Genomic DNA, 25,705 nt, shown 5'->3' with positions numbered 1-25,705 from the left:
AGATTCCGCAATTGCCTCTGGGTCGCACACTTCTTTTCCAATGATTACGATGTGCTGGATATCACGAACTTTTTCCTTACTAGGCAGAATTTTGCGTATGTTCCAGAGGGCTGTTACTTTTGATGCGTTTTTTGGAGATTTTTTTAGAAGTAAATTCTTCTCACTTGTACCTTGATCTCAAAGACGCTTAGAACTGTCCCAGCATGAGGGAAGTTTGGAATTCATTGCTGTTTTGAGCGCTGAATCACGTGCTCTCATCACCCTTAACGCCTCTTTGTTAAATCAAGGGTTTGTCTTTTTACTTGCACTAACTTAAACACCTGCAAAGGAAGGAGAATTCCTCGTTCATGCCGTATATCCTCTAGATTGCTGTTTGTACAATTGGAAGCGAGAAACGAGCCCTGACTTTTGAATAAAAGCAGCTTAAATTCGTTTCCCTCGAAAGAAAAAGGGTGAGGTGGAGGAGAAAAATAAATAACAATAATAAAAACTAACGATATATACATACTATTGAGAAGTACAATTATGCTGTTCCGCGTCTAAAAAATATCTCAAAACCTTATTTTTAAAACTAAAGAAGGAGCTGAGTGCTCTTGACTTTCTTCGAAAATCATTCTAGTCTTTCCCAGAAGCATACTTAAACGAAGACTATCCCAATGCTGAAGACATAGTACCCTCTAAATCTAATAAGTTAGTATCCTTTAAAGATCTTTTTCGTTCTTCTGATCACGTGGATTGTACATAAAGCTTGGTAACCACCCCGCTCTCGTAGCTTTGATACTCTAAACCCTTGAGAGTTGGTAGTTACGTTTGGCTGTTAATAACGAAAGAGCGTCCATCTAGAAGACGCGATGCAATTGTAGTAAAGTGATTATTGAGATTCCGCAATTGCCTCTGGGTCGCACACTTCTTTTCCAATGATAACGATGTGCTGGATATCACGAACTTTTTCCTTACCAGGCAGAATTTTGCGTATGTTCCAGAGGGCTGTTACTTTTGATGTGTTTTTTGGAGATTTTTTTAGAAGTAATTCTTCTCACTTGTACCTTGATCTCAAAGACGCTTAAAACTGTCCCAGCATGAGGAAAGTTTGGAATTCATTGCTGTTTTGTGCGCTGAATCACGTGCTCTCATCACCCTTAACGCCTCTTTGTTAAATCAAGGGTTTGTCTTTTTGCGCATACGTTTCCTCTTCAACAGAAAATGTCTATCCATCAAATTTAGAAACAATGATTCCAAGGCAGATCACATGTCGTTACCAATAACGGGTCTCAATAATCCGATGCCTCTTCAAACTTGGTGTACGGAAATTCATTGTACCAACATTGTACCAACAATAGGGTAGTGATCACAAAGTGTAGTTTTTGAACAGGTTAGGCGTAGAAGTAACTAGGACATCTATGCCTGAAGAACTGTTCCCTGTTTGAAGTGTTGGGGTATACAGCATACTAACTTTAAAAGACAAAAAATATACGTCATGTTTCTTCCTACGAAGCATTGCACGAAAAGATAATTTAAAGTTCAAAGAAGAAAAGGCAATCATTCTTTAGTAGAGGTGATTACGACATAAATACAGGAAGAACTGTTCCTTGTTTGGCGTATTGGTTCTTTAATCAATTAATACTTTACGTGTATCCTCTCAGAGGAAGGTATACAGCAAAGAGACAAGAGATATTTGTCATGTTTATTACAAGAAAAGAAAATTTAAAAGCTCAAAAAGAAAAAGACAATTCTCATTTATCTGGAAATGGGAGGTTACTAAAATAAATAGTTACTAAATAGAAAGTTACTAAAATAAATAGTCAAAATGTCGGTAACTTATTCAAGTTGAACCTCATTGAGTGTCCTCAGGCGAAGTACATTCCTTTCAACATCTCCGGATGAACTTGAACAGCTTTGGCCAAAATCTGAGGACTTCTGTCCTCTCCATGACCACCACTGCAAGACGAACCATTCTCAGGGCTGAATAGAAAGAAATTACAAAAAGTTTCATTAATATCAAGATAAACAAAAATAATAGAAATTTAAACTAACCTTCCTCCAACTGGTCAAGCCTCAAGTCCTTCATCCCTCGGCTCTCAAAACCCCTTCCATCTCTTACACCTTAAAGACCCTCAATCTTTAATCTCAAATCGCCCTCCATCAAAAGGGTCTTGAATCCTCCTTCCCTAATCACACCCATCATGCACTTACCCTTCGGGCCTATCCCCTGTAGAGTATATTTCCCTCGCGAATTCGTCTCAAGTCCCCGGCCCTCCCATCTAAACATTTCTTGGATCTCCCCAGGAACTTAAATTTTAAGTTCGCAAAGCAAGGGACTGGGGAAATTGGCTCGCTGTATCGAGGACTTCGTTATGTAGAGGTTTCTTTAAGTGAGGTTCCACTGCATACTGCTCTTACTTGGAGGTCGATGAGTCAAATTCTACCAGCTTCATTTTTTTCCTACCCGCGAATGCGATATATCATGTTCTGATCTCACTTTTAAGGTAAAAATTCACAACTTGGCCTTTTCCAGTAAAGTTCATCAGATTATATGGAATTTCACCATATTTCATGAGGACACTCTTTGTCTACCGTGCATAATATCTCACCTTTCCCGTTCTCTTTCTATCAGATGCAATCGCGCTCTGAACGCCACCAAATGCGCATAATACGCAGGGGCTGGTATGGATACTGCTCGTGTGCACCTGACGTAAGTATGGCACAACTGATAAGTGAGGGCCTGGATCTCGTCTGCTTTGAAATTGTTGTCGTCCCAGAGCACGTGATAATGTGAAGGACGGCTGGTGCCCTGCAAGAGGAACGGGTTCATTAGCGTCGTGTCTTTACTCCAAAAACAACCACACGGCGAGATTCGAAGATCGCTTTGAATTTTAGCCGCCTTCTTAATGCGCTGGGATTCCCGATCGAGATGTCGGAGAGTTAAGTTTCACAGTGCCTCTCCCTCACTCAGTAGTATAATTTGATAACTACGAACTGTTAAAAAGCTTGACGACTTTGTGTTACTAAATTTTTTTGACAGAAGTTTTATGTAACTCAGCCCTGTGGATTGGAGAGTGGCAAAGCCTTACCTGAATTCCTGCGTGACTGCACAGGTAGAAGTCAAACTCAGTGGGGTGAGTTATGCCAACATCCACAGTGGTTCCTGGGGGGACGTTCTTACTACCGCCACACTAAAACCACAAAAAAATATATGAAATGTGTGATCGCCTAAATGAAACAGAGTCAGCCAAATAATGAGATGGGAGTTGGGATGCGTTGATTATGTTTTTTATTTTTCTAACCCTTTCACCTTTGAGAGTGTCCAACATCTACTTTCTCCTTACATTATCACCCCTGAATCAAACATTATGATCACGTGAAGGTAGAAAATGATCTCTAACTGAAGACGCTCTTGATTAGGAAACTAATTCTCCCTGTTAGCCCCTTAGGAATTGTATAGAGAACAGTATGGAGAATATGCAGACCGATGTTAGGCTGAAAAGGGTCAAGAAACATTTTCCTTCCTTTCTCTTGGATTTCTGGGTATTCCCCGTGCGCACAGCCCTGCGAGTGGTTTGTTTACAACAAACTGTTGAGTAAATGCCCGCGAGCGAGGGAAGCTGGGGTTAGTGCTCAGAGTAGAGGCTCCTAACTAAACCCCAGGCATATGCTGTATTTTCGACTACGTTTTTCCCAAAAAAATTATATTTTTGTACCTTACAAGATAATTAGGCTCTAAAGACACTTTCGCCTAAAATTTACAGTTATATATCACAAAGCTTAGCGATAAAACATGGTGCGCCAGTTTCATAACCCATACCATATCCTCTTTATCCTGACAGAAAAATCTAGTGTGGTGTCTTTTTTGCACAACAATGAAGGTGATGCCCGGCTGGTACCCAACCTCCAGCTTGATACAAGCCTCACGGATGGCTTTTAGTTCGTGACACAGTACCTAGAAACAAATTTGGCGTCAAAACAATCTTAGTTCTAAAACTTCGCGAAAAACTTCGTTCACTACTGACCACTGACTGGTCGATCTGTATGTGCATGCAGTGTTTGGAAAAGACAATTTTAAAGTATTTCTGTCAAACCAAGAATATAATGGAGCAGCAATCTTCGGCAGTAATGAGCAGCAACTCATATTTACCATAGTAAATATCACCACCTCACCTGTCTAAACTGGCCTTCACTGACTCCATCACGGTAGAAAATGATCCTGACTGGCTTGTGTCTTGTCGAACGATAAAACTGAATCAATAGCTCACGAACCATGGCCGCTAATTCGGCAATGATTTCCTGCAAGATAAATAATCGAGAAGACGTTAAGATCACGTGAAAGGTTGATTAACAATTTTTTTTCTTCAAAAGCTCATGGAGCGCAACTCCAACGGCATTTCCGCGCGACTTTCATACCTGGCGATTTGTCTGAACTCGAACTGAAGCACAGTACCGGCTGGGATGAGCATCCATACTGCCGACAACCTACAAACACAGCAAATTACCTTGAGGTATTCTATTTATAATCTATTGGTTTTCATTTCAAAGTACATTAATTACGCTGAGTGCATTTGGAAAAGTTTAGTATGAATATTTTCAGCGTTAATAGGTAAAATTCACTTTCACTCCTACTCACACATCCGCGAATAAGGATGTTACAACGGTACTAACTGATCTGGTCTCGCGTGTACTACACCTCGCGATTTCTCTCGTCAGTTTTCACCCACCCATCCCACCCTAGTTCCTGTTGTTGTCGTCCTACAGGTCTCTCCATCCTCACTATACAAGATCGAGCAACATCAGTTCGAATAAAACATTTTTGTTTTCAGTCGCTAGTTTGCCATTCCTGTTAACTTTTTCCATCTTCAACAACTTATTTAAACTCCTTTGGGGTCAATCTTGCCATATCAAACAAATATTCAGTGGTTTACCCAAAGTTAAAGATGATTTTGTGTGTTGGTGAAAGACAACTTTTCAAACGTTGTTTTCAACATGAAGCCCTTAGTTACCAATGCACGCTACAAGAAGAGTCTTATCGGGAGACTTTCTTGCAACAAGCTCACAGCGACAAAATTAAAAATAAAAAATAACTACGAAACAAAAAGCACAATACAATGCTCTATTTCAGAACATGCAAATACATAGTTATTAAGAAAAAGGAAACCAAGAGGTTGGCCCTATATCAAGGGTCTCCTATTTATGTAAAAAATCTTACAGAACTAGTTAATAAAAATATAAAAAAGTCAAATAAGAAACAGCTAAATATCAATTATAAAATGGCGATTCAATAAATATTCATATGTTTCTTCAATTTTGATTTAAACTCACAAACGTTAGGGCTGTCACAAAAATTAAATACATTAATAGGAAGATTATTCCAGGGTTTGATAATTCTGACAAAAAAAGAATTTTTGTAGCAGTTCAGTTTTGCGAGTTTGAGTTGTAGTTTATATGGGTGGTTAGATCTCGACTTAGTGTTTTTACAAAGTTCAAAATAGTCGCTGAATTTCAATCCATTTAGATTGAATACAGTTTTATAACATTCCACTAAGGAAAGGAAATCTCTCCTTTGTACTAAAGAGTTCCATTTAAGAATTTTACACCTCTTCGTATACGCCATCTCTTGTCTTCTTTGGCCTAAAGCAATTCGCGAGGCTCTTCTTTGTATCTTCTCAATCTCATCGATGTCTTTGATGAGGTGTGGTAACCACACCGGGCAGGCGTATTCCAAGATTGGACGAACCAAGATTTTATACAAGTTTGAAAAATATCTTTGTTTTTACCGCCTGCTGTGCGTTTAAGTAAGCCAAGAACCTTATTTGCTTTGTGAACTATTTGTTCAACATGTTTTGACCATTTCAGATCACTAGTCATAATAACTCCACGATCTTTGTAATTAGATACATTCCTCAACACTGTACTCGATATATTGTACCGTGTGGACTTTTTGTCTTTGTTATGTGTAATTCTCATGACTTCACATTTGGTAGAATTAAATTTCATCTGCCAACGATCCGCTCATAGGTCGAGGGTGGTCAGATCTATCTGTAAAGCAATAGAATCATCGATATTGTTTATCTGTCGGTAGATTTTGGTATCGTCGGCAAATAATTTGGCAGTAGACGTGATGATGCCAGGTATTTCGTTCACATAAATAAGGAATATAACCGGTCCCAGCACTGAACCTTGAGGGACACCAGATGTAACTGGTGACCAATCCGAGTACGATCCACGTACCATAACTCTTTTCGATTGGTTAAGAAGTTCTTGAACCACAGGTGCAGCTGCCCGTCCATCCCGTACCTATTGAGTTTTAAAAGTAGGCGCTCATGAGGGACACTGTCGAACGCTTTTGACAGGTCCAGAAATATTACATCAGACACTTTAGACGAATTTCTTGTTAAGCACCAGTCATTATAACAGCTTAAAAGTTGTGACACTGTCGATCGGCCTTCCAGGTATCCAAATTGGCTTGGGTTTAGTAGTTGGTGTTCCGTCCAAAATGAGACAACTCTCGATTTCACAATCTTCTCCGCCATTTTACTGATGATAGATGTTAGCGAGACCTGGCGATAGTTTTCCTTTTTATATTTTGGTCCCTTTTATAAATTGGAATAACGTGTGCAATTTTCCTGTCGTTGGGTAGTGAGCCGGATTGGAACGACTTGTTAAATAAGTTACAAAGTGACGTAGATAGTTCCAATGCACATTCTTTTAGGATACGAGGCAATAATTTATCTGGACCTGGGGACTTGTGTATGTTTAGGTTTTTCAGATGTTTTTCCACTTCGCTAGGTGTACATAATACATTGCACAACTTTTCATTAAGAACATGATCAAATTCCGGAAGAGACTTTTGTTCTTGTGTAAATACTGATGCAAAATATGCGTTCATATGTTGTGCAATCTCCTGATCCCCAGTAATTTCTACACTTCCATCTTTTAGGAACAATAGGTCGTTATTTCCTTTTCTTATTGAACGCATGTAGTTCCAAAAAGGCTTGGAATTATTCTCTACCTGCAATTTATCTGCGAGTGCCTCAAGATGTCTCCATTTGGCTGAGTTGCATTTCTTTTTCAAAGAATTGTTCAAAGTACGATAGGCGACCCAGTGATTTTCATTGTTGGATTTTTTTGCTTTTTTGTAAAGGTGTTTCTTTTTCCTGCACAATTTAATTAGATCCTTCGTAATCCATGTAGCGATGTTTTTTCTTCTATGCCGGTACTTGGGAATACTTTCGTTTACCGCTGCAAAATAAAGATCTTTCCATGCTTCCCAGTTAGCATTTATGTCCTGTTGTTCTATTGTAAAGTACCAGGGTGAATAACTGAACAAAGATCTTAGATGATTCCAGTCTGCCTTGTTGAATGCATAATTTTCTTTAGTTGAGATCCGTTGTTGGTAGGGGCCAGTGTTTACGATGAATGTTATTGAATTATGATCGGAGAATGGTTCACCGACTTCCAAGTTATTAATCAGGTCGATGTTAGTCGTTAGTACTAGGTCTAATATGTTGTTCTCACGAGTAGGCTCGTCAACCATTTGATACAAGAAATGGTCTTGAACTATTTCAGACAGGAGGTAGTGATGCTCAGATGATTTAGTAGGATGGTTCGTAGACCAATCAAACTCGCTTAGGTTAAAATCTCCAGTAATGAGAAGATCTGTGGCTGTAATCGAAGAAAGGTATGACCGAAGGTCTTCAGAAGGCTTCAAGTCACTATTTGGCGGCCTGTAGAATGTTCCAATCGTTAATTTCTTCTCTCCGTCCGTGATTATATCAACAAATAGTAACTCAGAAGGTAGATCTTGGTGTTCTCGTATTGAGGTGATTATGCATTTCTTCGTCGCGATCAAAACACCACCGCCATGTCTAGGTCCATTGCCGGCGCGGTCTTTCCGGTAGACTGTATAATCGCTACCGATAACTTCCTCACTTGAAATCGAACAGTCTAAATGCGTCTCAGTTAGAACAACGATATCCGCTTGACTTTTAGCCAATTGCAATTGTAATTTGGCAACTTTGTTGACAATGCTCCTGGCGTTTGTGTAGAATATCTTCAACTTCGAAGTGTGATTCTGTCTTCGAGGTCGTGTCGTGCATGTAGGTACGTAACCGCGATTTATTTCAACATCACCACTGTGTAGGATCTTGAAAACAGCTGGGTTAAAAGCACAGGAGGCATTTGAATAGTATTTAAAACGCCTCGAGAGGAACTTTGAACGCTGGAGGCTCCTAAATTTTCGAAAGTTACCACGTGTAACGACAGCGGTAGCACCAACGTCTACATTTGCACTGAAAAATACTCGTGGCCAAGAAACGATCTTTCCTGATTGTGCACGATGGTAATAATGGTCGAAGAGGCCATTGTGCGGAGGCAAATTTCCCAAAGAGGCCAAGAATATCGCCAAGAAAGCTGTAGTCACGAGAACACAACCTTCCGCCATAATGTATTCACGCAAGAAGGATACCAAAAAGGATAACAACTTACTGCAGCAATTGAAGGTCGTTTTTCATCCCCAGCTGCTGGGTGAGTTACATCAGCTCCAAGAAATATCACAGGTTCGCGAAATACAGGAAGTCTGTAAACATAGATTCAAATATTTACGGACCAGTCATTATTTAACATGGGGGGGGAGGGAAGGGGAGGGGGATTTTGAGAGGGATCACATGGTTTTCAAAGAGAACGGGGTGGTGAGGTCAGTCGTCGCCCACAAAGATTAAAACAGGGACTACAAAAAATTGACAGCCAATGAGGGAGGAATCGTGACAATATTACAAAGCCCTCTGGGGGATCTGGTAAATTTAATCATGACACGACAAAAGAAAAGAAACATTCCATACATGAACAAGTAAAAAATGGCAAATGTACAAAAAGCATTTCCTCGCAGATTCCTCTTAACAAACCAAACTTCTCCCACCCGTTCCAAGCCAAACACATCCCCATCCCTCCCCCCTTCGATGCCCCTGTGAGTAATACTAAGTGCATTCATCTCACCGAATATCTGGGGCCAAAATATTGTTTATTCCTCCAAGCTTGGCATTTATTTTTAAACACAAATTGGACAATGTTTGAGCTTGAAACCTGGTGACATTCTTAGATTGAACACTCTGTGTGGCGATTCCTAGCATTGTATCTCCAACTCGTTTGACTTCAGCTACAAGAGAAACGTGGATAATAAAACACTGAGAATCTACATTCTACGAAGAATCCATGGGTCTATCAGTTAGTCAGTGAGTCGTTCCATCAGCCAGCCAGTCGGTCAGTCAGACAGCCAGCCAGCCAGTCAGTCGGTCAGTCAGACAGCCAGCCAGCCAGCCAGCCAGCCAGTCACCCATTTAGTCAGTCGATCACCCAGCCAGTCAGCCACTCAGACAGCCAGCCAGTCAGTCAGACAGCCAGTCAGTCAGCCATTTAGTCGGTCGATCAGCCAGCCAGTCAGCCAGTCAGTCAGACAGCCAGTCAGTCAGCCATTTAGTCAGTCGATCAGCCAGCCCGTCAGCCAGTCAGACAGCCAGCCAGTCAGACAGCCAGCCAGTCAGTCAGACAGCCAGTGAGTCAGTCATCTAGTCAGTCGATCAGCCAGTCAGTCAGACAGTAAGTCAGTCAGTCAATGAGTCTAACAGACTGTCAGTCAGTCAGTCAATCAATCAGTTGTTCAGTCAGCCATACAAATCGCACTGTGATCACAAATTCAACGCTGAACATTTTTCGTTTCTCCTTCCGTGTTTTCAAAACTCACCATATACTGGTGTTTTTCCGGGCAACACAAGAATAATGAGCTGAAGATTGGCAAAGGTGGATTTCAAATGTTTAAACATGGGCTCAACCTGACAAGATAAAACAACACGACAAATCTCTTTCATCTCTTGCACTTCAAACAACTTCCCGTACTTCAAGAATAATTTTATTAACCAAAGAACGAGTGCCGTGTTTACATAAGCAAGTTTCTATGCAATTGTCTTTCATTGTTTCATTAAGGAGATACGGGAAATTCTCCTTCCCTGATAGCCTGAGTTTGCGTCTCAAACTGTTTTTCTTTTCCAGAGTTCTCCTCACTTTTCAAGATAGGAAAAGACAATTGAAACACTCCAAGTATGTTTTCAACTCAAACCAATAAAATTAACTCTTGAAACGATACACAAAACTGATCTCGAGACACTAAAGAACTTTGTCTTTGAATTTACAAATTCTCTTAACGCTAATCTAAGTAAATCTATCACGACGTTGAGGAGTATTTTGAAGTTGAGCTACTCACATCCTCGGCTTTCTTAGCGTATTTACAGAAGCACGGTTCAGATTTGATTGGCATCCCAGTTTCGCTGCTAATCCTCATCAGTTGATGGGCGAAGTTCTTCAATACTCTGTCCTTGACTTCTCGTGGGTCGACAAAGCAAGCTATTGCCCACACTTTAATCTCAATGCCGTGAAACAGTTGCTTTCCTCTCATGTCCCATGCTCCTGGAAAGCGAAGCATGAAAATGAAAGTTAGACGATGCAACAGTATAAAAATACTCACAGACAATTGAGAATAGTTTTCTACCAAGCGAAAGGAATATTTACTTTTTTTTGCATGATAATGAGAATTATCAAGGCCTTTTCCTGTGTCATCCACGTAACAAAAATTTGGGTAATGATTTTTTTTTTCGCCATCAGATAAAGACTTAGACGTGAATAACCGTTTTTTCCTCTTTCCACCGCTGCTGCTGTCATTGTTCTGTCTAAAGTCGTCTTTATGTCGAAGTACAGCATTCAATTCCAACAACATGAGGGTTAGACAATCCTGTTTTGTGATTAAAAAGGCAAACGGACGCACCAGCCGGCTGAAGAATGAACTAAAAAACTCTTCAGAAAATATCCGACTTCACCTGGGTATAGCCTTTAAATTGATTCTTCATTATTACCACCATTAAGTGATTTTTCACAAAATTGTTCACTGTACCTTGTTTTGGGGAAATTTTCAGTTTGTCCTAAGAAGAAATTAATATTAAATTCGATAAATACCAAAAAGAGTGAACGCAATAAGTTCATTTAACGAAAGCTCTGTAAGGGATACATGAAAAATACCGTGCAATAATGAATATTGCCAAATTTCAGACCTCTATCTCCATGGAAAAAAATTTTATTTAAAATTTTGAAGTTTCTTCTCCCTGTGGGAGACGCTCTGGCCAAATGATTAGTGCATTGGACTTCGGGTCGAGAGGTCTGGGTTCGAGTGCCTTTACCAGCCCACGCTTGTTAGAGGGGTGAATAACGCTACCCACTAGATAAATCTCTATCAAGCAAGGCATGCACGAAATTGCACCGAATACAGTCGCTAATGCGACTAAGATTACCGTGCTGGCGATCAAGATTCCAAAATTAGTCGCCAAGTTGGCGACCAGAACTCTTTGGATTTGATAAATCTTACCTTGAAGTATTTTGCAACTAAATAAAGCCTTGAAGTAGATGAATGAAGGCTAAAAGTTTCTAAAGAAACTGTGGTGCTGCGTCGGTGGGGGTAACAAGGTAATTTAGTTATATCAACTCAGTTGAAACTTTAAATTGGCCACCGTAACGAATAAAAAAGCTGACGTTTCCAGCGTTAGCCCTTCGTCAGGGCGAATTGAGGAGTTGTGGGTTGTATTGTAATTAAAGTGTCTAGCAACTGGTTTTGATGCGTCCTCGTCATTCCTCTCTACGTCGCGAAGGTGTTCTCGGAATCGGTCACCCAGTCGTCTTCCTGTTTCGCCGATGTATAACTTTTTGCAATAAGTGCAAGCCCCTTGGAAAAAAAAGTTAATTTCGTGCCCTTCCAAGTGGGTCGTGCGGTACGTTTTGTTAACACGTATCCACTAGATAGTGGTGTATTCGTTAGATAGTGTTAACCGCTCTTTGAAAACCTGGGCCCAGGAGTAGAAATGGATACCGGCGGATTGTAAGGGAAGCCTGGTAAGTAGTAGTAGTTCTCTTAGCCACTTCATGAGCCTTCATGTTATAGAAACTGGAATAAGTTCCGAATGAATGGGCCTCTTGGCTCGGATTAAGACTTTACCCTCGTCCCTTTATATTCTTCTCCATTTTTTTCCATCCTGTTTATTCTTACCCCTTTGATTAATTTCATTCCCATCAAACCGTTATCCGAGTTCGAAAGCTTTTTAAAAAGCATTTCAACATCTTCAAAACGGATCTAACTTTAAAAAAAGGGAAAATTACCGTTACTTCAGTTACCTTTCCGCCATACTGCAGCTTAGGTGCTTGCAGCACCCACCCTTGAGGTTTCACCATCTTGTCTTCTATCGAGATTCCAAAATCCTTGACAAATTGGTCATTGTTGAAGTCAGCTTTCCTGATCTAAGGTTGTAAGTGAAAGGAAATGACAAACATGTCAGTCACTGGTTACAAAGAGCTTCAATGAATAGAAATACTGGAATAAAAATCCAGAGACCTGGGTTCTCACCCTTGTAAAGGTAATGTGTTTGTTTTCTTTGAGTGAGGCTCGCAATAGGGTATAATCACGCGTTTTCCGGTTTAAACACTGCATGCAGAACTTAGTGCCGAAAGCGTTAAATTTGTGGCGGGAAGATGAAGTGCCTCTGCCTTCTCCTGCAATATTTTGTAACGCGCTATTTTACTCTGCCATCTACTTCGCACTATGAGCATACATAATGATTCACAACACCACTGAACGGGATCGGGGAAAAGGCTATGCTGGCAAATTAGAAATTTCGCTATGAATGCTCGATACTCCCTCACCAGATTTAAGATCTCTTGTTCTCTCTCCGGAGCACTCTTTGCTGTTGTTTTTATCATCATTGTAGAGTAGAGCTTCTGTTATTTTTCTTTCACTGGGCGGGGCACCAGTTGATGGGGAACATGAGCCAGAGAAGTATGGAGTTGTCTCAGATCGATAATGTTGATCTAGATGTTCTTGGTTTGTTTACGTCTCGCACTGATAAAGCTTGTTTAGGAGACCTGTTAAATTCTAAATACTTCATTGGAGAAGCAGAAGAGTTAGTTAAAGAGTTTTTATCATCAACCTCTTAAACACCAACATAAACATGTGTCATTTTTATAATCTTGTCAAGTTAATTTCACTTGACAATGACTATATGTTCTATTTCATTATTGATGTCATATAAGCCCTGTTTTATTCATATCAAATCAGTCCAGAAAGTAATGGCTATAACTTTTATTGAAATATCTTTGGTAGTCAGTTTTTCAGTTGCTCCCCCCCCCCCCACTTTCCCAGGAATTTACATGTTACCCCTCTCCTTAAGACTGTGAGTTTACATTATGCCCCCATCTCGTTTTACTCCCCCCCGATAATTATTGCACAGTCCCTAAACTCCCAGGAGAGATAAGTTTCGAAAAAGGAAAGTAACCTCTATCTGTTTGAAATTTCTTTCAACTTTCGTGTTCCCATTAAGGAAATGATCATATCAATGCTGTAATGGTGTTTTGTAAGATAAACTGGGAGTCAAAGCTCGATTTTTTCTACGTCAGTTCGCCGTATCTTTCTTTGTCAGAAATCCTTTCAGCGAGCCTCGACTTCAAGTTCGCGTACCTGACTAAGTTTGTCTTTCCTCATGCATGCGCTCAACACATACCGACTATAAGCGCCAAGGTGCAAGGTGGGGATGTAGGGCCAGGAACGGGCAGAGGGAAGGGGAGGGGAAGGTGGAAAGGGCTTAGGGAGCAGTCTATGGTGGAAGACAAGAAAGCTTAATATTAGAGACGCTTTCCCCTCACTGCTATTAAAGTGCCCATGAAGCCAAAAATTTTTTTGCTTAAAAAATATTTTTATAATTCTGAGCAAAATGGCGCAAAAATTTTTGTTTTTGATCAAATCTGAAATTTTTTATAAATTTTTTAAGTGTGGTTTTTTCTTCCCACGACCGGGTGAAAGGAGACTGGGACTAGTGACGTAAGACCTGGACAACAGAGTAGTTTTCTTTGTGCACCGTTGAAAACCATTTTTATTCGGTTGACATTCATTCCGACCTCTCGTTCAGATTCTAAAGTCTCAGAAATGAAAGATTACGACTTGGAAGTTGATGGTTCACCAAACTCGAGTTCTACGGCCAGCGATGAGGAAGGCACGCACGAGGCATATGGCGAGGATCTGCTAGCGGACGAGGAATGGATAGAGTTATATGAACGAGACAGAAAGGAGGAAGAGGTCCTAGAGAAGGCGCTCCAAAAGCGCCTAAATGGTACAGAAAAAGTCTGAGACTGGTAAGTTGCCGGCCGCGATAACCTCACTCCCGTTGTTGCTAAGCTTATCAATAAGTGCACATTGGTTATAATGCATGTCAGGTACATCCATTCTTAGGTCTACATTGTCATGCCTTAAATGTTATTTCCATGGACATTTCTTTATTTAAATGTTTTGACAGGTAGACTGACTGATACTTAGAAATATCTCACCTTCCGTTTGCTTCGCTCACTTTCAGGTTTATCTACAGCGTTTTTGCTCAAAACAGAGCGAGCGTGCCTAGTCGGAAAAATACAAACGCTGATTTCATCTCTATTCAGCCTCCGAACCGGATCTTCAGCGGATCGGTTTGTGTAGTCTTCCTCTGTGAAGTGCTCAGAGCAGACCGCCGAATGCTCGCTGGGTTCCCAATTAATGAGCACGTTCAGATTTGACGAAATCGACCCACTCCTTCCTTCGTTTTTGCTTTTCGCTCTCACTTCTACTGTAAGACGGTGTGGGATGAAAAACTATCCCTTTCTCTTTGCTTCCAAATATATTACAGCCGAAAACGACGCATCTCTCAGGCATGATTTAAGCTTTGATCGAAGTCACAACACGCGAAACTCACAGTCCGGGTTTTACGTCACGAATTACACTCGATTCATTCCCTTTCGGCAGGTTCCGCTGCTCGGTCATGGGTTTTCGAATCTCGATTTTCCACCACTTCAAAAATTCATAGAAAATTCGGCTTTCAACCAAAAACAAAACTTTTTGCGCTATTTTGCCCAGAATTATAAAAAAAATTAATTTAATTTAAAAAATTGAGGTTTATGGGCACTTTTAGACTGATAGTGATGCAAACATTTTCTTTCTTGGAACACATCCTCGCGATATATTTTTTTTTAGGACTGATCTTGACGCCAATTTGAGGTTTGACATTTCGTGAGCAAAATGAAGTCAAATTCTAAGTGAACAGTCAATCTATCAGTGCATGCGCAGTTGATGAAGATGATGGTCACCGCAGAAAAGAATGCCAGGGAACTTAACCAATGCCAAGGAAAATTGAAATTGTGAACTTAAAAATTCAAGGACATTGGCTTCGCAATTCTGCTGCTTTATGTAACTGATGACAGGAAGAGAAAATTGTTCAAAATATATGGACGGGCAGAGAGAACAGCATAACTTGGGGGGAGCTGTGGGCAGATACTGTTCTAATATGTACTTGATATTTATCTGTTAAAAAAAATTCGGGAAACTTATTTTCTGAGCGATAGTTTTTTTTTAGCAAACAGATGTTTCGAGAAACGATTAAGCTACATTAAAATCAGTACCTTACTTAATTTATGTGATCCTGATTCTTCATTTGCCCAACCTATCCTGTTCAATCAAATTCCATCGACCAATCTTTTAATCCAGTCCACTGATATAACTTCCACTCTTAAACTAAGCCATCTGAGAACTTTGCTCCTTACCAGGTCCCAACGCCTTTCCGACAACGGCATTTTTCTTCTTTTGCCACATTTGTATTTGCACTTTTTCTGCTCTACCCCTTTTGCTCTGCCACGTTCTCGCAACGTGGTTAATTCTTTGCCGAATCGGCAAACTGTGCAGTTCAGCCACGTCCTGACCTTTGCACAACTTCCACAGTACACTTAAAAAAAATATTCAAGTTTCCATACCTATACTTTCGAAATAGCAACCCCTGAGGGCATAAATTCTTGGATTATTATGCCCTATTCAAAGTCACTTTTGCATGATAAATTGACAAAAATCAATTGTTTACCGCCGTTTTTATTTCGTAACAGAAACGTAGGAAAACAGTTCAAAGATCACATTTTTTAAGCGCGAGAAAAAGCCTTACTAATCCTCTGTTATACAGAGCTATAAAGCCTCAGCTTTTAGGTTTCCACTTTTGTTGTGAATAGGAAGAGGACCTAGCCCCCGAGGTGGTCAGTTCTAGAACACTAGGTATACGCTGTGAATTTCACCACAAAAGCCTTATAGTTTGAAGTGCACTGTATCGCTATGTCTTACATAGCATACAAAAGTATGCTTTCTGAGATACGCCGACAACTCGAGCAGCATGATCATCAACAGTTACTCGACATGTGTGGATTAGACGACGAGGCTGCCAACATTCCTGATGCTCGTTCGTTGTTGAGGAAACTGGAAGAAAAGAAACACTTGACAATTGACGAGCTGGGAGATTTGGAGGAAGTCTTGGAGAGCTTAGAGGAGTTTTCCCTGTTGAGAAAACTAAAAAAGTTCCAGAGCAAAAGAAAAGAGTATAACGATTTACTAGCTTTGATCAGTCGAGCACTCGATAGCGACGAACGCAATCATCTGGAACAACTCATCAACATCTGTAGAAGGAAGACGTCGGAAGATTTTGATGTGGACATTCTCGATGTTCGAACACTGTTCCAAGAGCTGGAAAAACGCCGACATCTTGGATTCCGTCGCTTTACTTTTTTAAAGGAGATTTTGACGGAAATAGGGAAAGAGGACCTGGTGAGGGAGGTTCAGGATTTCGAGGAGAGGAGAAATAATAACGACTCCTTTGAACGAAACAAAGGTAAGGACCTACTTTAAGCGCCACTTAGAAAGGTGGAGGAGAAGGGCTGGTTGTTCCGAATACTCAGTGGTTTAGATTATTTGCACTAGCGACTGAAGTACCGCGTCTTTCCTATCATGATCAATGTATTTTATGGAAAATAAAAACCGTCTTCATGAATACATTTATCCTTCACTTTCAGGTCATGTTGTTTCCCTGGCCAAAGGTGTTGGTGGAAGACTGAGAGGAGGTACGCAATTTGCAAGTATTATTTTATCTTTCTTATGTTAACAGTAATGTCTACAATTGAAAATTAGGAGTGTGCATAAAATTATACAAATTCATATCAATTTTTCTCGGCCGTCATACTTCCTTCCCTTTCCTATAGATTCAGGAGTTTCGGCAACACAAATTTTGATTTTTGATTTTACATATATCACTTACATTAATCCAATTATCTCCTTGTTTACTGTATGTAAGCGAAGCCGGGAAGTTCGATTGCTGAAGCTCATATATAATTAACTGTGAATTTGACAAGCATACTGAAATCTCTCAATAAGTGCATCAGCTATTTCCTGAAACCTTATCATGATTCAGTGACCTTTTTGATAGATTTATTCGCTTGTCTTGCTATGTGCAGTTGCAGAAAACTCTTAGAGACGGTATTGATTTAGTATTTCTGTCATTGTGCACCAGCTAGTTAAGTTCACCGGTCACAATCTCTTGTGAAGTTCATCAGCTGTACCCTGAAATCGTTTCATTTGGTGACCTTTTCTTAAACTTAATTTCTTGTTTCATTACATGATGTTCAAATGCAGAAAACCAACAAAGCATTTTCCTCCATCCAATGTCTGTCAGCTATGGGTTCTGGCCGTAAAAAAGAAGGGCAGGTCAAATTTTTGTTTTATGGGTCGCCACTTGAATCTACATAATTGTTCTTAAGCATCAACTTGACAAATTGATGTTGTTTACGAAAATCGCTACATGCATGGCGTGATTCGGTGAGCTTACTGTCAAACACGTGAACATTAAACAAAATTACAAATCCATGTACTAAATTAAAAAATTATTTCTGAAGACATAAACAATGTTTTCAAACACAATTCTATTTATCAAAACATAAATCATTTTCTCAAAATACAAACAAATCTCCCAAAACACAAATCACTTTTCCAAAACACAAAGTAATTTCTCAAAACACATATGAAAGACTGGATACCAACGCCATGACAGAGTCTGGATTTCCTGCGTTCAATGTGGCGGTTGCCTCAGACCATTTTAAGGAATCTTTTTGCCGCACTTTGTTTGCTTTCAATTTGGAATACCAAATCCGTCTAATACGACCTTTTTATAGTTTAATGACCATACTGAATTTTGTATAATTGCGTTGTTCTGTTCGGTCTCTCGGCCAAACAACTAACCAAGTTCATTTTTCTTTTCTTTATTTAGTGCTGAACATTAAGACGGCTTGCAGAGTGGCTAAAACGGGTATTGTGTTGTTCTCTCTCCATGAGCTGTTTAATCGCTGTACAACTTATGAACAACTCTACAACTTCTTCCAAGATTGTGTGCTTCCCGCCAATACACAATTGATTGACGTCAGTGAAGGATGCGTGTGCTTCACAGTTCGAGCAGAGAATATAAAGGGGCTCTCTACCCTGTGGAACATGTACCAGGATGGCACACTCAAAACCCGCCTGTTCAATTTCTTGGTTAATGATGAAATGAAGACCCGCGCCGGTGGTGAAGAGAATGTAGAGCTGATTGTAACGATTGAGAAGGAAGAATACGACAGGGCATGCACTGAGTTCATCGACGAAACTCAAGGTAATCTAAGATTTTTTCTCAAAAGTAGGAAATTTTTGCAGATGCTCCTGATTTAAGGATCAAGGCCAGACCCACAACACCGGGAGCTATGTTCCCTACTCTTTGCAATAAGTGAGTGGGGTCTTTAACGTCATCTGCTAACCAGTGGGAAGACTGGAAGATGTAGTACAAAGGGCCTACCGTAAGGTTTCTTTTTTCCAAATGCGAGAAGACTAGAATATCTAACCCGCATTTGATGATATCAAAGCAAAGGCAGCACATTTTCGTCAGTCAATTTAGAACTCGAAGTGTTGGTCCGGTCTGAGGCTCGAATCCTCGATTTGCGATCTACAACATGAGCTAACCAAGCAAAAATATTTTGTAAGAGTTTTAATGCCCGAGTTCTTCAAATGTGGGTTGAGATAACCCGGGATTAGTGTGAAATTAAATTTCAGATCTGAGAGCTTTAAAAGAAAGTTGTTTGTCTACAATTAACAATTAGCTACAATTAGGAAAGTTATCTCAAAACGGCTTTTGAACAGAGAAATATAGAAACCTAGATCAAAATTTACTGCCCCGGGTTAACGCTAAGAGGCCCTCGAACAACTGGGCTTATATCTATTTCTATGTTTATATTGGTAACAAATAATGAACAAATAATTCAGTATGTTTATATATCTTGGTAACAAATAATGAAAGTCCAAGTGAAATAAAATGTAACCCAAGAATACCACAGATTTTTAATAATATCCATGTTTGAATAATCCGTGTCTTCAAATTCACGCTTGATCAGTAAATAAATAAAGTGATTTAAAGAAGAAAAGTTAGTTCGATAGCTTACCTTAAAATCTTTGGGGCGCAATTCATAAATTTCAAACTGTTTGAGAAATATGCAGAGAAATATGCATCCTCTTGCACTCTCGCAGATCTTTTTTACAGTATCTATGTCTTTTCCGCCTAAAAGAGAATGAGTGCGAGAAACCGTTTGAGCCTCAATATTGCTGGTCAGCGGAAACGAATACTTTATTGTGTTCTTTGTGCGGATACTTAAGTCATTAACCTTCTCCTTATACTTAAACAATCGGACGCCGGTTTCCATCCACGCTTGAAGGATACGTTTAATTCTCCAACGATGTATTCAAATGCGAGTGCCGGTTGAGACTTTTCGATAGAAAACTATTGCCTTTCTTTCAGGGGATAAAACCGAACAGGCAAAGCCTAACAAATCGAGGAAGATGCAAGAAGCCTTTATACTGCTTTAGAGTTCAAATGTTCGAGTTAGTGTTGAGTCACAACTCGTGAATATCAAAGTGATCTTCGTAGTAACGAGAATGCTGAGTTTGCAAAGACCACTCGAAGCGGCTAAGAAGAACTGATTTCATTCAGATCTAGCTACACGAGCCGACAATCCATAGAGTTTGCTCCTCGACACTATGGCTCCACCACTTTCTCACGTGAAAGCAACTCCGGAAAATGATATCGAAGATCAGTAGATATACAATAATCGAATAGCCGATATCTGAAGTATGGCTATAGATCGAGGACTCAAATGGATTCGCTTTACAGAGTAAATTTGATTTGAACAAACATCGATGCTTTAACCACATAGTCAGCCCGGAACAAACTTTAATGATATATCAAACAGCTGGTCGTATTTTCAAACCTGCGCGAGCCTGCTGCACGCTTGTGTAAACCTGTTCATTTTTGATACTTTGCACGTATCTATAAACTTAGCAAACAAGTTCAATGTTGATATTTTACAGATATTTACTATCCTAGCAAAGGGGTTCAAGGACAATAATTTGGCAGCATTTGCGAACCACAGCAAACTTGTTTAAAGTTTGAAGTTTGAACATATTCGATTACCTTGTGCACTTTGCAGATTCTACATTTATTTTTCCACATCGTAAAAACATTAGCAAAAACATGAATTTTTACCACATATTTGCAAAGGGGTGTAAGGTAAAGTCAATTACTTAACTTCGCGGAACATTTAGCATGTATAAGCAAATTTAATGCATAGGTGGTATTTACCAGCTTTGCTTCGGGGAGTAAATGTAATGAAGAGATGGTCTTTGTTACTGAGCAAATTTAGGCAAAACTAAAATTTGTCTTACATTTGCTTAACGTTTCCTACTCAGGCAAATCCTTTTTTTGTTCCAGTGTGTTTTACTGGGAATGTTTTCATTGACAGGAAAAGGTGACAAGATAATTTGGTTTATTAGTTAAGTTGATAATGTAAATTAACTACCATAAAGAGTTTTTTTAGCTCCTGTTTCGAGCGTAACCCTTCGTCAGAGCGACTCTTTACGAAGCTAACACTCGAAACATCAGCCTAGAATCTGTTTATAGAGGCTAATTTCTAAAACGACAGTGTCTAGAAAGTATCGCGACAAAACTGGAACTTACATACATTCACACATCAAAATGAGGCTCGTGAGTCTAAAAACTAATTTGTTCTTTCATGTTCCTTCAGCTCAAAATGTCGGTTACGAATGGCCCGGAATCAAGTCAGTGAGTCTTGGCCAACACAAATGGAGTTTCACCCAGGCGTACTTGGAAAGTCTACAGTTTGAGACAAAAAGTATAATGACAGAAACATCTGACAGCGGTATGGGAACAGAAGGAGCACCGTCTGAATTTGGAGTGGATATCGGTGGTCAGTATCTAAAAGTCAAAATTACTCACACTTATTTTTTGTTTTTAAGTTACCCTTTGTTCATGTAGTGATAATGGCAAAAAAGAGTTGTTCTCAGTAAAATGAAGGGAACTGTGTTTGAAATTCTTTGCATAGAAAGAAGAGATATAAAAAAATATCGTTTTAAAAGTTAGCTGAGTGAACCACCAGTCCTTCATTGGTTATAATATGCTAGAAACGATCAAAAATTGTCCTAAGAAATCCTTAAAATCAGCACACCAAGCGATTTTTGACTAGTTCAAAAGCCAAAATAAAGAAAAAAAACAGAGGGGTCATTTTCAGATAGACCAGAAAATCGTTTTTATGTATCGAGTGTAAACGTTTTTATCAGTAAAAAATATAGAAAGATATCTCCGTCTAGCTCTACTTTATTTCAGATGAACGTGAAACTCAGACGGTAACTGGTTACGAGCGAAAGTCACTGTTTTTAGCAGTAAGTAGTGGCAATATCGCCATTATCGAGGATATGTTGTCACATGGCCTGGATATCAACACAAAAAATGAATGTGGTGACACGGCTTTGATCGTGGCTGCCTTGAATGGTAAAAGAGACGCCGCAAATTATCTGTTACACAATGGAGCTGATCCCTTCGCGAAAGGAAAGTTTGGAGGAAATTCCCTGCACTTCGCTTCCCATGGTGGTAATGTCGCCATCGTCGAGACAATAGTGTCACGTGGTGTTCTTGTGGATTCAAAAGATGATAACGGCAACACACCCTTGATATTCGCAGTAGCGAATGGCAAGGTTGAGGCGGTAAACTATCTGTTAGACAAGGGAGCTGATCCCTTTGTTAAAGCACGGTTTGGAAGAAATTTACTGCACGCTGCTTCCCAAGGTGGTAATGTCGCCATCATCGAAACAATAATGTCACGTGGTCTTGATGTGGATTCAAAAGATGGGAACGGCGACACACCCTTGATATTCGCAGTAGGGAATGGCAAGGTTGAGGCGGTAAATTATCTGTTAGACAAGGGAGCTGATCCCTTTGTGAAAGGACAGTTTGGAAGAAATTCACTGCAAGCCGCTTCAGAGAGTGGTAATGTCGCCATCATGGAGACAATAATGTCACGTGGTCTTGATGTGGATTTAAAAGATGATGACGGCAACACACCTTTGATATTGGCTGCACTGAGTGATAAGGTTGAGGCGGTAAATTATCTGTTAGACAAGGGAGCTGATCCCTTTGTGAAAGGACAGTTTGGAAGAAATTCACTGTACGCCGCTTCCCATGGTGGTAATGTCGCCATCATCGAGACAATAATGTCACGTGGTCTTGATGTGGATTCAAAAGATGATAACGGCAACACACCTTTGATATTGGCTGCACTGAGTGATAAGGTTGAGGCGGTAAATTATCTGTTAGACAAGGGAGCTGATCCCTTTGTGAAAGGACAGTTTGGAAGAAATTCACTGCACTTCGCTTCAAAGGGTGGTAATGTTGCCATCATCGAGGCAATAATGTCCCATGGTCTTGATGTGGATTCAAAAGATGGTGACGGCGACACACCTTTGCTATTGGCTGTAGAGGAGGACAACGTTGAGGCAGTAAATTATCTCTTGGAGAAGGGAGCTGATCCCTTTGTGAAAGGACAGTTTGGAAGAAATTTACTGCACGCCGCTTCCCATGGTGGTAATGTCGCCATCATCGAGACAATAATGTCACGTGGTCTTGATGTGGATTTAAAAGATGATGACGGCAACACACCTTTGATATTGGCTGCACTGAGTGATAAGGTTGAGGCGGTAAATTATCTGTTAGACAAGGGAGCTGATCCCTTTGTGAAAGGACAGTTTGGAAGAAATCCACTGCACTCCGCTTCCCATGGTGGTAATGTCGCCATCATCGAGACAATAATGTCACGTGGTGTTCATGTGGATTCAAAAGATGATAACGGCAACACACCCTTGATGTTCGCAGTAGTGAATGGCAAGGTTGAGGCGGTAAATTATCTGTTAGACAAGGGAGCTGATCCCTTTGTGAAAGGACAGTTTGGAAGAAATTCACTGCACGCCGCTTCCCATGGTGGTAATGTCGCCCTCATCGAGACAATAATGTCACGTGGTCTTGATGTGGATTTAAAAGATGATGACGGCAACACACCTTTGATATTGGCTGCACTGAGTGATAAGGTTGAGGCGGTAAATTATCTGTTAGACAAGGGAGCTGATCCCTTTGTGAAAGGACAGTTTGGAAGAAATCCACTGCACTCCGCTTCCCATGGTGGTAATGTCGCCAACATGGAGACAATAATGTCACGTGGTCTTGATGTGGATTTAAAAGATGATGACGGCAACACACCTTTGATATTGGCTGCACTGAGTGATAAGGTTGAGGCGGTAAATTATCTGTTAGACAAGGGAGCTGATCCCTTTGTGAAAGGACAGTTTGGAAGAAATTCACTGCACGCCGCTTCCCATGGTGGTAATGTCGCCCTCATCGAGACAATAATGTCACGTGGTGTTCATGTGGATTCAAAAGATGATAACGGCAACACACCCTTGATATTCGCAGTAGTGAATGGCAAGGTTGAGGCGGTAAACTATCTGTTAGACAAGGGAGCTGATCCCTTTGTTAAAGCACCGTTTGGAAGAAATTTACTGCACGCTGCTTCCCAAGGTGGTAATGTCGCCATCATCGAAACAATAATGTCACGTGGTCTTGATGTGGATTCAAAAGATGGGAACGGCAACACACCCTTGATATTCGCAGTAGGGAATGGCAAGGTTGAGGCGGTAAATTATCTGTTAGACAAGGGAGCTGATCCCTTTGTGAAAGGACAGTTTGGAAGAAATTCACTGCACGCCGCTTCCCATGGTCGTAATGTCGCCCTCATCGAGACAATAATGTCACGTGGTGTTCATGTGGATTCAAAAGATGATAACGGCAACACACCCTTGATATTCGCAGTAGTGAATGGCAAGGTTGAGGCGGTAAACTATCTGTTAGACAAGGGAGCTGATCCCTTTGTTAAAGCACGGTTTGGAAGAAATTTACTGCACGCTGCTTCCCAAGGTGGTAATGTCGCCATCATCGAAACAATAATGTCACGTGGTCTTGATGTGGATTCAAAAGATGGGAACGGCGACACACCTTTGATATTGGCTGCACTGAGTGATAAGGTTGAGGCGGTAAATTATCTGTTAGACAAGGGAGCTGATCCCTTTGTGAAAGGACAGTTTGGAAGAAATTCCCTGCACCTCGCTTCTCGTGGTGGTAATGTCGCCATCATCGAGACAATAATGTCACGTGGTCTTGATGTGGATTCAAAAGATGAGAACGGCGACACACCCTTGATACTCGCTGTAGGGAAGGGCAAGGTTGAGGCGGTAAGTCATCTGTTAGACAAGGGAGCTGATCCCTTTGTGAAAGGACAGTTTGGAAGAAATTCACTGCACTTCGCTTCAAAAGGTGGTAATGTAGCCATCATCGAAAAAATGCTGTTACTTGGTTTGAGTGTTCTATCTGAAGATATGGAAGGCCACACACCATTAAAGATCGCAAAACAAAATGGTAAAACTGAGGCCGTAAACTTTTTACAAAGCAAGGGAGGACGTTAGTTTTTACAAGTGAGTCATTTTCTGAATGTGCTCGCGGGATGCCTGTTCACGAACGATGAATTATAAAGTGGCTGTTATTTTATCTTATGTAATCGTAGTTTTCATAAAGCTCAGTAGTTAAAAAAGTTAAGAATCAAATCGATATTACTGGATTTAAATGAATATTTTAGCGGAAAGTTTGTGCGTTATTGAACGATTGCTGTCACAGAAATAGCTGAATGTTGCAGTGGTTTTAAAGGCCAAAACGTTCTGCTGTGCATAACATCGAAAATAAAACTCGAATAATAAATTCGACTGGAAATATTAAATAAACAATACTGTACAAGACTGCGAGAATTTTTTTTTTATTTTGCGGGAAGAAATTTCGACTTTTGGGCAGCAAAATATAGGATGGTCAAAAAAAGTCTCTTTTCTCAGTCTTTAGTTTCTTATTTGTAGCCAGGTCTTATTTCTACCTGAGCTGTTAGCTTCTTTAAGAGATGTCAAACGAACTCATATTTTCTTAGGAGTTAAAGTTTATTGCTATAGCGGTAACTGCTCATCCTGATTATTTTTTTCTTCCATGACCTGGAATTTATTTTGATTGATAGTCTATAATAGATTGTGATCAAATCTCAATGAAACTATAATCAGTTTTAATATATTTTTCAAGACATGTTTATAATACATATATTTTTTCAACGATATGCAAATATTGTAGCATACTTTTCTTAGTTTCCAAAGTTGAACCTGTTTCGAGTTTTAGGCTCACAAAATATTATATTATTATTATCAAGGTTTCTACATTGCTGAGGTTATCATATCATTATGACTGTAAAATATGTTCTTACTTCAATGTTTTGTTTGAACCCAGGAGTCACAGATGATTGTGTGGTTTGATCGTCTGGATGAGAGTAGACTCAAGTGTTTTTAGTGACACTGACT

At 40.1% G+C, this 25,705-nt stretch overlaps 2 protein-coding genes across 2 annotated transcripts; one reads left to right on the top strand and one right to left on the bottom strand.

The window, feature by feature from the left end:
- Positions 1 to 313: 313 nt before the first annotated feature.
- Positions 314 to 13,034, bottom strand: LOC111346176 (protein argonaute-2). The gene is made up of 15 exons (XM_088749651.1): positions 13,020 to 13,034; positions 12,721 to 12,795; positions 12,196 to 12,318; positions 10,928 to 10,955; positions 10,244 to 10,446; positions 9,728 to 9,815; positions 8,983 to 9,142; positions 8,476 to 8,566; positions 4,399 to 4,467; positions 4,156 to 4,281; positions 3,803 to 3,937; positions 3,072 to 3,173; positions 2,592 to 2,791; positions 1,834 to 1,962; positions 314 to 1,452 (listed from the first exon to the last, which is right to left on the bottom strand). Exons 1-14 carry the CDS (start codon positions 13,032 to 13,034, stop codon positions 1,848 to 1,850), a joined length of 1,530 nt encoding a protein of 509 aa, XP_088605777.1. The 3' UTR covers positions 314 to 1,452; positions 1,834 to 1,847.
- A 2,890-nt stretch (positions 13,035 to 15,924) lies between these two features.
- On the top strand, positions 15,925 to 24,781 carry LOC111346175 (uncharacterized). Its single transcript, XM_022953480.2, has 5 exons — positions 15,925 to 16,739; positions 16,921 to 16,968; positions 18,168 to 18,545; positions 21,001 to 21,183; positions 21,600 to 24,781. The coding sequence occupies exons 1-5, from the start codon at positions 16,190 to 16,192 to the stop codon at positions 24,779 to 24,781; spliced, it is 4,341 nt and encodes a 1,446-aa protein (XP_022809215.2). The 5' UTR covers positions 15,925 to 16,189.
- The last annotated feature ends 924 nt before the right edge of the window (positions 24,782 to 25,705 follow it).

The sequence above is a fragment of the Stylophora pistillata genome, chromosome 2 (genome assembly GCF_964205215.1).
Source record: "Stylophora pistillata chromosome 2, jaStyPist1.2, whole genome shotgun sequence".
NCBI lineage: Eukaryota > Metazoa > Cnidaria > Anthozoa > Scleractinia > Pocilloporidae > Stylophora > Stylophora pistillata.
The sequence above is the reverse complement of the archived record's forward strand: the minus strand, read 5'-3'. Positions and strand labels throughout refer to the sequence as shown.

Bases quoted from the DNA above. Each gene is read 5' to 3' on its own strand.
- LOC111346176 (XM_088749651.1), bottom strand. The intron at 10,956-12,195 runs GTAACTGAAGTA...ATTTCTTCTTAG, and splicing joins AGCTGCAGTATGGCGGAAAG to GACAAACTGAAAATTTCCCC. The intron at 4,282-4,398 runs GTATGAAAGTCG...TTTATCTTGCAG, and splicing joins GAGTTCAGACAAATCGCCAG to GAAATCATTGCCGAATTAGC.
- LOC111346175 (XM_022953480.2), top strand. From the start codon at position 16,190: ATGTCTTACATAGCATACAAAAGTATGCTTTCTGAGATACGCCGACAA. The intron at 16,740-16,920 runs GTAAGGACCTAC...CTTCACTTTCAG, and splicing joins CTCCTTTGAACGAAACAAAG to GTCATGTTGTTTCCCTGGCC. The intron at 18,546-21,000 runs GTAATCTAAGAT...ATGTTCCTTCAG, and splicing joins GTTCATCGACGAAACTCAAG to CTCAAAATGTCGGTTACGAA.